The following is a 13,806-nucleotide window of genomic DNA, read 5'->3' on the forward strand; positions in this document are numbered from 1 at the left end:
CACTCAGTTTATGTGACTGCATGATACTATTACATTTTGGTTAATAGCATTTCCTGAAATACAGTAAGAAAAGTCATAGACATAAGGGAAAAGACAGTTCTCTAGAAGTTAAAAATCCCCAACCACTAAGGGGGCTTTTGTACCTCTGAAAACTGAGAAAATTCTCATTTGTTTTATTGTTTTTTTATTCAACACAAACCTTGCTTATTTAATTTCTCAGCATTCTGTTGTAACTTCTATTGGTATTAAAACACAAACTCTTGTGAAGCAGCTGGAATGCCACCAGGTCTCCAAGGATTTGTCTGTACAAAAAAGTTACCAGCACAACAGTCCCAATATCGCTGCACAAACCAGCTCCCCAGAGGCGGCATTTTGATTTCTCATTTGTTGTCTCAACAGAAAAAGCTTAAGTGAAAAGGCAGTCATTCCAAAACATATTCATACAAAGAACTAGTGAGTGTGCCTATTCTTGTAAAATAGCTGTTAAGAGTAGGTTTAACAGGTATAAAACAAATACATAAATTATTCTGCCTTAGAAGAAAAATCCCTGTGGCAAAAGTCCCTGTACTCAGTGGGACAGAGCACTGATAGAGCATGATAAGCCTAAAAATGCCATCTGTGGAAGGCTTAGACTTTTGTTTGCTCTTCTAAAAATGTTACCTCATGAATGTGCCCAGCCTGTGGAGATCTTCTTCCTTTGGTTCCATAAAATGTGTGTGGGCTATATCCATATTTTTTAAGTTCTTTGAAAAACTATATGCTTTTATTGCTAACCTCATCTGGCCTTCTTAACCAGCTATAATTTGTTTTCATGCTGAAAATCAATAAAAGGTTTAAAAAGTTATGATGTACTTAAATTCTTTGTCCCTTTTCCTCAAGGCCAAATGCCTATGAAATTAGACCAATATAAACTGCCATTACTGGCTAGGCTCTATTAGTCTGTTCTTGTGCTCTTTTCAGACACATCACTATCTTGCATGAGCTTACAGTTTTGTACTATATGTGCAGTTCAAACTGACAGCCAGGAGGAGCTCCATAAAGACAATTTAAATTATTCCCATGAAAATGCTCAACATTCTTACCAAGTAACCTTTATGACTACAGAAGCTGTGGAGAGAGTAAGCAATTGTTCTGAGATAGTTCCTATGGAGATGTTGTTACTGTAAAGCTTCTTAGTAGTCAGGGCAGACAGGGGTGCTGTATTTTATGAGATACTAGGAATGCATATTATACATGACCATAAAAAAGTCCCCGGTCTTTTATTAAATAAAGTCTATGCCATAGAGAAACCAGCAAAATCATTTTTTCCCTCTTGTAAAACAAGCAGCCTGCTAACACAGAAGAGCCATCCCCTTTTCTTATGAAACCACTTGCATTTTCATTTGTAATAGGGTTCTGTGACTTGGCAACACTTTTTCCAACATAAGGATTACATCACTTATCTGTTTAGAACATTGTTTTATGAAGGCTGAATATTCTAGCCCAGTCTTCACTTGATGCAGTGCCCTATGCAATATTCGGGACTACATCTGAATATTCTCGCCCAGTCCTCACCTGAATCACTGGCTCCACAAACGTCCTACTCAGTATCTGAGAGGATGTGTTCCAAGACATGAATTTTCAATTATTTCTTCTTGTTCAATAGTTGCATACTTCTTACACATTCAATGTGTTAACCATATTTTGCTTGTGAACTTCATCACTGTTCTCTTCAGCCCTTAATGTCTTCTGCCCTGTCTCTTCATTCAGGTTCCTTTCATCAGCTTTGGAAGAATCACTGGGTCAATTTCTTTCCCATTAAATAATTATCTCACTATTTTAATAGCATGTAGTTTTAGAGTAAATGTAATAGTATTCACTAGTGAAAGATGACATTAGTTTGACAGTTAATTACAACTCTCAGGCGATCCTTTAAAAATAAGGTAACAAAAACAACAGCAAAACTCCTTCAATAAAAAATAATTACAAAACATTTTACTCTCATTTTCAATTACTACACTATCATCAAAGCTGTAGAAGAAAATGGACCAGCTGGTTGTCACTTGCAGTATCTATCCGATTTCACTTTTGCTCTCCTGTATGGAAAAAGTAATGAAACAAGGTTTAGGTTAAGACTAAATATGATTACACCAAGGTGTTTTCGCTGCCTCAAAGCATTAAGCATTAAAAGCAATTTTTCTTAAACTTTACTTCAGTAAAGCACATATAAAGCCTAACTATACTTTGGATTTATAATTAACTTTGTTTTTTTAAGGAGATAGAACTGCAATGTCTAAAGTTAACCTTGTCTTTCCCTTCAAATCACCACAAATTGCATTTTCTCCACCCAGATTCAGTGTGATTTGAAACTAACACTCAACCTCTGATGTCCCAGGAGTCTTCTCCCATCACTTGCAATCATCAGAATAGTCTTCTGCATTCCACCAACTGAATTAATGCAAACATTTCTGCTATATATTGATACAGAATGTTTTAAAAATCCAGGACAATTTCTATAGTCTCAGCTCACGTGGGGAAAAAGATTATTCCTACTAGATTGCATGAAGAGTGTTCTTAATAAATCCTATTTCTCTTTAAAATGCAGCTTTCCACTCTCCAAAATGCTTTGGTGCCATAGATATTACAAATGTTAAAATAGCTTGATTTTGTGGTTAAAAAGATGTATCCCTCAACTCTCCTGTACTAAACAGACTGAACAGCCTACTTAAAGCTTTCTGAAACAATTAATTTCTGGGTAAATCCAAACCTATAAACTTCAGTTTAAGAAGTGGAAACGCAGACCACAAAAAGAAGCCAACCCCAGAACTCAGGCTGATCACTGACCCAAGAGGAAATGCTTAACACCCTACCCCATGAAATGTAGCTCTCTTTTGTACCCCAGGTTTACTATAATTCCATCTTTGAGTAGTTTTTAAATCATGACATTATTTCTTGTACTCCAAAGTACCTGTCGAGCAGCATTTCATGAAAAGTGCCTTCTTTCCTGGCTTTTCTAAGGGCTTTTGTATCTTCTTTGCTTATTTTAAGCTTTTTGTCTTGAAAACTTTGGAATTTCCTTCTGTAAGGGGAAGGAAAAAAAAAAAAGTAAAAGAGTGTAACTGCTTTATTGAAAAAGTTAAAGGAACAGGTGTGATAAGAATCTTAACTTCTATTACAGAGTGGACAACTGGCTTAATAAAACCAAGCAAACCATTACAGTACCAAATACTAAGACTTCTGTAGATGAAGATATTCAGGGTTTTGTTTTCTTTTTTTTCCGTCTAAATGGGAGTAAGCCCTACACAATAAGCATGACGTGGTTATAAGTTCTAAAGTGCTCCTTCTTGAACTACTAGCATGGTAGGTCAGGGAGGGAAAGTGTATTGGGTGTAGGTGGCAAAGTGCTGCTAGTGGTGAGCTTCAAGGGTGATCCCTGTGTGAAAGGGCCAGGGCCAGGGCCTGCCCTGTTCTGGAGCCACTGCAGAATGTAGATGAGTCCATCAGCAAAGCTGGTGGCACCTCTGTGAAAATGTATTTAAGAAAAGGCAAAATGCCACATAGGCAGAGGAGGACAGGTAAAACCAGAAGTTTGAGATGGCAGTGTATCAAAGACTGAGAAGGAGAGTGAGGGAGGTGCTTCAGGCAGTGGAGTGAATATTCCCTTTCAGTCCATGGAGAGGGCCATGCCTGAACAGGAGAAAAGTGGGACAGGAAAGGAGTGGCAGAAAGGTCTTATGTATGGACCCATATCCTCATCCTGCTTGGAGAAGCAGGTAGAATACTCTGGGAGTGAAGCTGAGCCTGGGAGGTGGGTGAAGGAAAGGTCGTGGTTTTAATTTTTGTCTTTGTTTCTCATTACCCAAATCTACTTTAATGGGCAATAAATTTAAATAGTTTTCTACAAGTTGAATCTTATTTTGCCTGTGACAGTATCTGGTAAGCAATCTCCCCATCTTTATCTCAATCCACAAGCTTTCTCATCCTGTTTTCTTCCCTTGTCCTGCTGAGGGGAAAGAGAATGAAAAGTTGTGTGGGAGCTTGGCCCTTCCAAAGACAACCCCAAAGAGAAGAGCAAAAAAGTACTTGAACCTGCTCTGAACTACATACACATAATTGATTTCACACTGTTTAACATTTCCTTTGTCTTCATGTGGAACATCATCTTTCTTCTCAGCTTCTCTTTCAGCACAAGTACGAATCTAGTCATTGAGAGAAAAACAAAACAGAATAGAAAATGCCTCTGTTTTTTAAAACCAGAAGTTCCAGGTAAAGACAACAACATACCCTTAGTAACAAAATGAAAGTTCACAGTTTTCAAATTGGTTAATTCACAAGAAGAAACAACTGCAATAAAAGCAAAAGCTGCCTCCTGAGAAATATTAAATGTGATCCTCAAAGCTACTGTAAAATCTGATTGCCTTCATCTCGGAGAAGCACTATTCCAGTTCTTAGTTTTAGCAGGGGTAAAATGCCTTTTTCAGAGACTGATTTAAAAGTAGTATTTCTCTCACAGACACCTACCTGTACCTGAAGGAACACATATTTTCCATGTCAAGATAAAGTCAATATAGTCTTTTTACATTCTCCTACTTAAAATATCTCCCCTTCTACATATCATGGTAAACCTTCTCTGTCCCTGCTACAGTCATACTTTATCTCTTCCATACCAAGAAGTTATTTCGGAACTATCTGGACTATCACACAGACTGTCCTGCCCCCTCCCTTCTTCTTGCCCTTCCGTAGTGCTAATGTATCTTCCTACCTCTACTGGAAGTACCTTGGGTTTATATAGCCTCACAGCTCATTTACCTGTCTTGTAACCAAAGCACTTGACAGCTTATAGAAAGCTATTATAACTGCATTAACAGTAATCTGCAGCACACAGACACCTGCTTGTTTGAGTATCTGTGCCAATTGCAAAGTAATTGTGGAAGTTAGATTACCTTGATCATTTCTTCTTCCCCTGCAGTTTTGTTTTTGGCTTCTATGTCTCCCTCTTCATTGCATCTAATAAAACGGCTGTTTGCTGCTAGTAATGCCATTTTCTTCTGCAGATATAACATCACATATTGTTCATATAAAGAGTTTGCATATAATCCATGATTCATAACATTTATTCTCTACAATATACCAAATAATTCTGCAAATGCATTTTATTCTTTTATGTATGGACATGTCAATAGCTAGCCAGTGGACATGCTGGCTCCTTTATTCTTAAGATGCTTACAGCTGTCCAAAAATGCATTAACTTGAAGTATTCTAAGAGCTTCCAATTATAGAAATGCATTGCAGCTGGGAAACTGGAAGTTTAAATGTTACAATATAGAAGAGACTGCAAAAGGCTTTTACTTGACAGGCAAAGAACATCAATATAGATTAATTTAAAATACAGTGAAAAGCTAAGAAAGTCAAATGAACTATTCCAAACAGCTTACATCTTGGAAGACAGGTTCCCACTGCTCTCTTGACCCTATCGCATCTGCACGTCCAATGACAAGTCCATCTGAATTTATACCGAGGTATTTGCCATAACCAGACTTCAGAGCAATCCTCAAAGAGAAAATGCAAAGAATTTTTAAGTCAAGCAATTCACAATATCTTAACACATCACAAACATTTTTTACTAGACAATGTATTTCAAGAGAATATAAAAACATTTATTCACAGGAGAAACAAAGATAACAAGTACCAAAGATGGTAACATTGGTTCAGTAATTACCTTGTATCAGACAACTTTACTGCTGTAAACTGTTCAGGAGGACTAGGGCCTTCATCATCTGAGGAATGAATTTTCCATTAGTTAAGTATGAAGTATTAAACATACAGTATTTTAGCCTGTTAATACTGCAGCTTCAAAAAGAATTAAACATGGCCATTGCTAAGTACTATGGAAAGCTGCAATACTTTCTTTCTTTAAAAATTCCTTTTCTGAATATTCACTTTATGAACGTAATGCAGGTGCTCATTTCATGTATTTAGAGTGCTTACAGCAAGACAAAGACAGTCCTTGTATAAAGTAATTTACAGTTGACAATGTTTCATAATTCTTGTGGCTTTGAAAACCTTCATCTATTTGTAATGATATTTTTTTCCACAACAAAATGTACTAAGGTTCAGGTATGATAACACAACTCAGTATCCTAAAAGCTGCTAGCCTCTCCATCCTTCAAAACCAAAAGGAGAGAATACTGCCATCATTGCTTTGATCTCACACTGGAGGTGAAACACAGCTCAGTGTTCTGGAGCACTCCTTGTCTGACTGAGGGCTATTAAATTCAAAGTAAGGATAAGCTAATTATTCGACCGCATTAGCAGCCCACTTGTGCCACAACAAAACAAATATATTAAGATGAGGATGCAGCAATAAGCCTAGAAACTCATCTGCCTTGAGTTCCACTCCTGAAATGACACCATAAAGATTTTATAGGATTTAATAAAAGTTATACTGCCTTTTATCCAGTAAGCAGTATGGCCTTTAACAGGTGATCATCTCCAATGCAGTTCAATTTATTGTACACATAAACCACAAGATCAGTGAAACCGACAGTCATTAGGTTTAAGTCATCTGCATGCTATGGCTAGGTTTATTGCATTATTTGTAGTAAGCCTTTTTAGCTGTAAAACTACTTGCCTCTAAGTCAAGCTCATTTTATGCTCTTGTGCATTTCATTACTAAAACTACTTATTCCCAGATTTCCTGTAGCAAACCTTTATGTGGTGCTCCAAGAGTAAACAAGCCATTGTCGAGGGCATGGATGTAAGCTCCTTTATCCATTTCTATAGCTATCGTTCCCGTAATTTCACCAAAATTACGGACAGCCCACCAGTTTCCTAAAATACAAAGAGAGTTAATAGGAGAATTAAAACTTCTGATTACAGCAGTTACACATGGTATTTCTAGGAGTGTCTTCTCTGAGATTTGAAATTCTAGAGATACAACTGCTATTGCCATCTCAAGATCTTTGTGGATTATTTTATAGCACAGAGCAAATTTAACAGTATTGCTACTGAACTGGGACGTCTTGCTGCTCCAGCCACCCTGACACCCCTAGTTACAGGCTCCTGCACTTCAACCCTTCTTTGTGTTAGTCCATAGAGCAAGCTGATCCATTCAGCAGCAAATATACACCTTGCAAGGAAGGTATTTTGTGTTTTCTTTTTCCTCTGGACCATTTTAGGGGCCATATCCAATTACTAGCTTCTCCAACAGAAACAGAAAAACTAGCTCATCTTGCTGTTAAAATACTTCAGGTGAGCTGGAACCTTAGGCTTAGGTTATTCAAGCCAATCTGTGTTTGAATTTTTGAGCCCCACAGAATTCTAACAACATTAGAAGTATCCCTACCCACATGTATGACTTAGAATTATGACCTTTGTACCTGTTACACAGTGAAATTTTCTCCTGGCATACCGTTTTACAAATACTTCCTACCTAATGAAGATAATAACTGATTTTAATTAATCTGAACGTATCTTTTTTACACATGGTAAATTTGGCAGGTTATTCTGCCTTGAGCTGAAATAATCTTCCACTATCTTTATACAACATATAGTTATTTGTCTTGTCCTATACACCCTGAACATTCCACTCATGCATGTAGAATTAGATTCAATACATCACCCAAGAAACAAGGCCCCCCAAGACTCTTTTCCTTTAGAAAAGACAGAAGGTTGAGTGAACCAAAGAATGCAATCAGAAAGTAACTAGTGGCAGAGTAAGCACAGAAAGCACAGGAAATCCAATCATTCATTTTCAAAGTGATAGTAACAGAAGATGTAAGTCGTTTACATAGAAATGCCCTCACTAAAGAACAGCATTACAGTTCTAAAATGTTTCTCCTCCTGAAGCAAATACTATTGGAGAGAAAACAGGGGAAAAAAAAATCCAAGCTAATAAATAGCTTAAGATCATATAAGAACATGCTTCAGCTAAAAAGATAACTGTAAGATCCATCCCATTCTTGTCAGAAGTTCCATCTGGAGTCTAGGAAAACCCCAGCATGCAAACAGCATGTTTTGAAACAGTCACAAATCTCTACAGAAGCTACATTTCTTTTGCAAAGCCCTTTAACAACCTCTATGGCTTCGCCATCCCCTAGTTTCCACACTGTCACGTGTGGAATTCTGGAAAGCAGCTTACCAACAATATCAAGTTGCTCTGCTGCATCCTCTTCCCTTTTCCTTTTCTTCTCCTTGTGTTTTTTCTTGCTGCACAGAGAGATGTAAGGAAGTAAGAATGTGCCTCCGATCCGATCCGACCCGTCCCCTCCCCAGCAAACCGCACAGCTTCACTCCCAAGCCGCACCGAAGCGGGTCACTGACACCAGGCGGGAGCAAGGGGCTCACAGTCCCGGAGTCCTGCCCTGTTCGGCCTGCCCGGCCGCAGCCAGAGGGACTACACAGCACAGCCAGGCCCCACCCTTAACCAGTTTCCGACAGCCCCCGCCGCAGCGGGGAGCCCGGCCGCGCCTCCCGGTCCGAGCGCCTGCCGCAGCGGGAAGCCGGGGCAGAAGGTGCCGGCGGACAATCCACTCCTCACCTCTTCTCTTTCGCCCCTTTGAGGACGAGCTTGGTGGATTTAACGCACGAATATTCCGCCATGTCTGGCTACGGCAACACAGAAGGACACATCAGGGTGCGCTCCGACGGAAGCCGCGGACCGACAAACCTTTCCTCCCGCCCGCGTCCGCCTGCATTCCGCGCATGCGCATACTGCCCTCCTGTGGGGCCAGTGGAGCGCCGCGCAGTCAGCGCTGCGTTGTCGGACGTAGCTGGCGCCGGGTAAACGTTTTGAGGGGGAGAATAGAGAAAAGTTTAAGTTCACGTTTAAAAGCGTGTTCCCCGGCACCTCCCCTTTGTATAAGTGTGGCTCGGTGCCACCGGTTGTCCTAGCGCTAAGGAGTGAAGAGTTTACAGCTTCCTGTCCCGGTGTGTGGTAGCAACCTTTTCACGTGGTGTATTCAGAAGCTTATCTGAGGAATGCACCGCAGAGCCCTTGGCCCTGTGCCCTCTACCAGGGGCAGCAGGCCGTGCCCGAGTGTCTCAGTGGCAAGGGTGATGTGACTTGGGGCTGTGCTGGTGCAGGAGCAGAGGCTCCAAGGTAAGCCTGTGAAGACAGATCATAGAATCACAGAATAGTTAGGGTTGGAAAGGACCATACGATCATCTACTTCTAACCCCCTGCATGGTCAGGGATACCTCACAGTACACCGTGTCACCCAGGACTCTGTCTAACCTGGCCTTGACCACCTCCAGGGGTGGACCATTGGGGAAATAAAGCTTGTAAGGCAACCAATTACACCAAACTAGGGGAAAAATGAGGTTTATGGTATTTTTTTTTTCTATTTTATTAGCTGCTTGGAATTCCTGAGAGTAAAATCTACTTCAGGCTTTTCCCTAGGGCCATAACCATCCTTTTCTCACACAGTTAACTTACTACCTTCTCAACAGGTATCTCTGCATCGTTGGGGAATGACATTGATAGCACATATGTGATTAAGCTTCCCATTAGAGCAGTTAATTTGTGTGTAGTCTTCCTAATCCATTGTTTCTACTTTACTGTAATGGAAGGGGGTTTGTGCCCAGAGGTTGTCTGCTGATGATATTAGCTGGTCAAGTGAAATGTACCATCCTTGTCAAATCTTGTCTAACAGTTACACATACAGAGATGCTTGCATTGGATGGCTGCCTTTTGGTTTCTGAATTCATTACCTGTCTATGCTTGCAAGTTCTCAGCACCTCAGAGGTACCTTCTACAAGTGAGAAATGTGAGTCTCATACATTGTTATGTCAAGGCCTTTAAAAATCACTGCAGTCATGGCCAAGTGATAAAGCTTTGTATGTGCAGTACCCCAGTGAATGACCCTGGAGTTTGTGGATGACTGCAGGTGGCTTCCACAAATAGTCTGATTGAATCTAGGACCCCACCCCTTCTCTCCAAAATGCTTTCAATTTCTATCTGCATGTCTAACATGACTAACCTCATGTTTTTACCTGTGAAACGAGTCATTACACCTGCCAGGTAAAATGAAAGCAACAGTTACAGACTTCCAGGAGTTTTTGGCAAGTCCCCCATTTTGGAGCTTTGGGGAAGAGGCAGTTGGGAGGAGGCATGTGCTTGTCAGCCAAAGCAGTACTTGAATGAAATTTGCTGCAATGTGTAAATCCAGAATACTTTTTTTTTTGGTGTCTGTGGTGTGCTACTTTCCTGTTAGTGTCTACTTCTGTTGCAGTTTGTTAGTGGAAGAAGTCATCTCACATCGATTGGTGGTTGGGAAACGGACAGCTTGAAGCAGTGTGTTGCTGTAGTAGGCAGTATGTGACTATTGGTTTATTGAACCTGTATCTTGCAATTAGTTTTTCCAGTAAGAGCTAAAAACTAGGCAGTACAGGAAGCTGCAGGCAGTGATGGACAGCTTGCTGGGCACTTCTGGTCTCTGCATAGAGCTATAGTCAGGGAAGTACTGTGTTAGCAAAGTCTTGTATAGAGTCCGGTTGTGAAGGTCCTGCAGATCTTACTGTATGTGAAGGACCAGAGAAGATCCAGATTTCCAAATACAAGATTGAGATACCTAGCCAGATTACTAGCAATCCATTAGTTGATTTCAGCCTCATCCTCAAGTACATTCTGTTTTCTTACATTTCTAGAGGTTGTTGCCTGACTTCTAGAAATCTTGTGGTACTACTTAGAATTTTACAGCCAATATTAGAATAGTTGATCCTTAGTTTGCTTCCTTGGTTTTGGTGGTAGATACAATGTCTTTTTCACTGTTATAAACATTTTAGAATCACAGAATGGTTTGGGTAGGAAGGGACCTTAAAGATCATCTAGTTTCCATCCCCCTGCCATGGCAGGGACACCTGCCATTAAACCAGGTTGCTCCAAGCCCTGTCCAACCTGGCCTTGAACACTGCCAGGGACGGGGCAGCCACAGCTTCTTTGGACAATCAGTTATGGTGTCTCATCACCTTCACAGTAAAGAGCCTCTTCCTAAGATCTAACCTAAATCTACTCTCTTTTAGTTTAAAGCCGTTCCCCCTTGTCATATCACTACATGCCCTTGTAAAAAGCCTCTCTCCAGATTTCTTGGAGGCCCTCTTTAGGTATTGGTCTCTTCAGAGCCTTCTCTTCTCCAGGCTGAACAAGCCCAGCTCTCTCAGCCTGTCTTCATAGGAGAGGTGGAAGTTATGTTTCCCCTTTACCAGTTAGTGAGAATTTCAGTGGACTGCCACAGCACTGATAACGGGTTGACCACTTAATCTGCCAGTTCCCTTGTTGGGTTCTCTGTCAAGTGGGAAAGGAAGTTACCATTTTAGTCAGTATATTAATATTTCTTCTACATTCTCATGTCTCCAGCCTTTTGAAAATTAATTGAAGCTAGCCTCAGCATCAAGCAATTTTAGCAAACATAATTGCATTTGAATCTCATTTTTATCGTTAAATACTTTTTTTTTTCTGGTTCTAAACAGATACGCCTGTAAGGCAGGAATTTTAGTAAGGGGAATATGAGAAATGTGAGAGCAATTATGTAGGAATTAGGAGAAAGCAGAAAGGAAGTTAGTGAAGCAAAAACGAATTCCTGTCAGCATGCCGATCACTCAGCCATCCTTGCATCCTTACTTGCCCTTTGGTGGTTTGGTTAGTTTGGGGTTTTATTTTGAATTCTTTTAAGGCTTCAATTCTGTGGAGAGGAAATCTGCAGGGGTTCTTTAGTGTTTTCTTAACTCTACTTTAACTTTCCAACTTTATTTGTGATAGATTTTATTTTTTGACCACTTAACATTTGTGGGGTATTTGCATACTCTTGACACAGTCTGACCAGCTCTTCAAGCTATGTAAGCATTTGCATGCCAGGTAAGATGGGAGAGGATGGCTTGTCCGCTTCTGGTTAAGAATATAAAGCATTTTATAAGAGATGTAATAACTTTAAAGTTACTAAGAATTATGTATGTTAAGGTGATGTTTTTCTTGTTAACTTTAAAAAACAAAAGCAAGTAAAACCAGTTTGTGTTTTAAAATACATTAGATCATAAGATGGAAGTGCATGAGCTATTTTTCTGTTTGCCCACCAGATGCTGCTATAGCCACGAAAATAAATGCAGATTAAGAGATTAAAAAAAAAAAAAAGAGTGGTTTATTTTCATTACAGATTACCTTTACTTATCCTGCTCCTGGAAAGAGTTACACGCATATGTACATTTTTGCATTGGGAATAATCCCAGTGAGTTCCATTAAGTAACTCACTCTGTGTGAAGTTAAGCATGTTTATAAGCTTTCTCAGGATGAGGCTGTATCAGTTATGTTTGCTGTTTTCTGTATTTGCTATTCTGTTTTCCCCATTATGAAGCATCAGAGGGAAAGGCAGAAGAACAGATACCATAAATTTGTGATTTTATTAGAAATGTGCTCCCATAATGTAAAATATATCTTCTTAATTAATCTAATTTTATTTGAAATTCACATAGTTTAGGTTTCTTCTTTAATTTTGTGACTCCAGCAACAAGTAGGCATCATTCCAATATACAAAGAAGACAGTAAAACGTCTTCCCACAGGGCAAAGAAATGCCATCTATTAGAAGGCTGTATCTAAAATGGTACCACTTCAGCAAAGCTATTTAAACACTAATTTGCTAGTTAGTATTTTTGAAATTAAAACATTCTCGAAATGTCCTGGCTATGATTGTTTAAAAAACCCCTAACAGTTCATTTTCTTTATGGCAGTGGAAATAAATGGAGCCTTTGTGTTTGCAAATGTAGAAAACAAATCACTTTTTTAATGACTGGATTTTCCTGCCAGCTTGGAATTTGCCGCATGTGCGTTTTATTTTGAATGCCTGAAGAGTGAAGTCATTTGCTGTCTCTCATGCAGATGGGGCTGATTGGCTGAGGTGCCGTTTGCAAAATGTGCACTTTCATCATTCACGTTTGAAGGGGATCATTACAATGTTTCCGATAGACAGGATGGATTGAAGTGGAGGGCTGAGATTGAGTGTCCATGAGTATTGATAGCCTACTGTCATAAAAGCCAGGACCAAAGCTTGAGTGCTTTGGAGTTTCCTTCCATCTTGTTTATTTATGTTAGGAAATACAAAAATATGTCCCCAAACCAGAGAAGCTTGAATTAGCTTTCTTGATAGCAGAGTTGACAGATAGTTTATATGCTTTTATTTGTGCTTTCATTTCTAAGTGTGGAGCCATTGGGAAATATCTAAGCTGCTGACTGGTGTAACAGCCAAGATTGATATAGTTTTGTTTACTCATTTACAGAAGGAGTGCACTCTGATGTGAGCACCAGAGCAACGCTATTTTGATTCTTCCCCAATGGGACAACGTACATACACTGGAATGTTGTACTGGTTTCTCATAATGTTCAGCAATATTTGTGTGATGGTATTGAAGCATCCCCAGAACATGATGGTGCATAGCACAGTGACACGACAGATGTAAATATAAAGCTAATTTGATTCTTGCCATTTTCAATGATACATGCTGAAAATGCTTTTATTATAGCTTCTAAATTTAAATGTGTCCTGAAATTCCTTTTTTAAAACCCTAAAATGTAGAGGTAAGTAGATAGTCATTTGTAGTTCTCAGTTTATGGTATAGCAGATAGAATATTTGGAAAATAGGAAGGGTTTCTCAGCCTGTCAGGAGCAGGATGGAGTCTTAGCTCAGATCCCCCAGTCCTTAGCATCTGTGGTACAGTGACCTGTTTTGGTTGTGGCTCCTGAGCATCTTCTGCATTGCCTGATCACTTTCTGTATCGCTTTCCTGTGCTGTCGCTCTGTAAAGTTTTGTGGCTAAGTTCTTATGGCTGGCCAGAACTT

General features: G+C 39.7%; 2 protein-coding genes across 3 annotated transcripts in view; both read right to left on the minus strand.

Annotated features, from left to right (window-relative positions):
• ASAH1 (N-acylsphingosine amidohydrolase 1) overlaps positions 1 to 13,806 on the minus strand; it is a 1,168,835-nt gene that overhangs the window by 21,230 nt on the left and 1,133,799 nt on the right. The gene's annotated exons all lie outside the window — the stretch shown is intronic.
• Positions 1,948 to 8,681, minus strand: FRG1 (FSHD region gene 1). Its single transcript, XM_061371312.1, has 9 exons — positions 8,519 to 8,681; positions 8,120 to 8,187; positions 6,688 to 6,810; positions 5,699 to 5,756; positions 5,415 to 5,529; positions 4,923 to 5,027; positions 4,087 to 4,178; positions 2,948 to 3,058; positions 1,948 to 2,075 (listed from the first exon to the last, which is right to left on the minus strand). The coding sequence occupies exons 1-9, from the start codon at positions 8,578 to 8,580 to the stop codon at positions 2,039 to 2,041; spliced, it is 771 nt and encodes a 256-aa protein (XP_061227296.1). The 5' UTR covers positions 8,581 to 8,681; the 3' UTR covers positions 1,948 to 2,038.

This window comes from Neopsephotus bourkii, unplaced genomic scaffold (assembly GCF_033783945.1).
Source record: "Neopsephotus bourkii isolate Nb327-2 ecotype Australia unplaced genomic scaffold, CSIRO-AGI_Nbou_v1 NB_168, whole genome shotgun sequence".
Classification (NCBI taxonomy): domain Eukaryota; kingdom Metazoa; phylum Chordata; class Aves; order Psittaciformes; family Psittacidae; genus Neopsephotus; species Neopsephotus bourkii.

Bases quoted from the DNA above. Each gene is read 5' to 3' on its own strand.
- FRG1 (XM_061371312.1), bottom strand. From the start codon at position 8,580: ATGGCGGAATATTCGTGCGTTAAATCCACCAAGCTCGTCCTCAAAGGG. The intron at 6,811-8,119 runs GTAAGCTGCTTT...TTTGTATTTTAG, and splicing joins AGAGCAACTTGATATTGTTG to GAAACTGGTGGGCTGTCCGT. The intron at 5,757-6,687 runs GTTTGCTACAGG...TTCATTCCTCAG, and splicing joins TCTTGGAGCACCACATAAAG to ATGATGAAGGCCCTAGTCCT.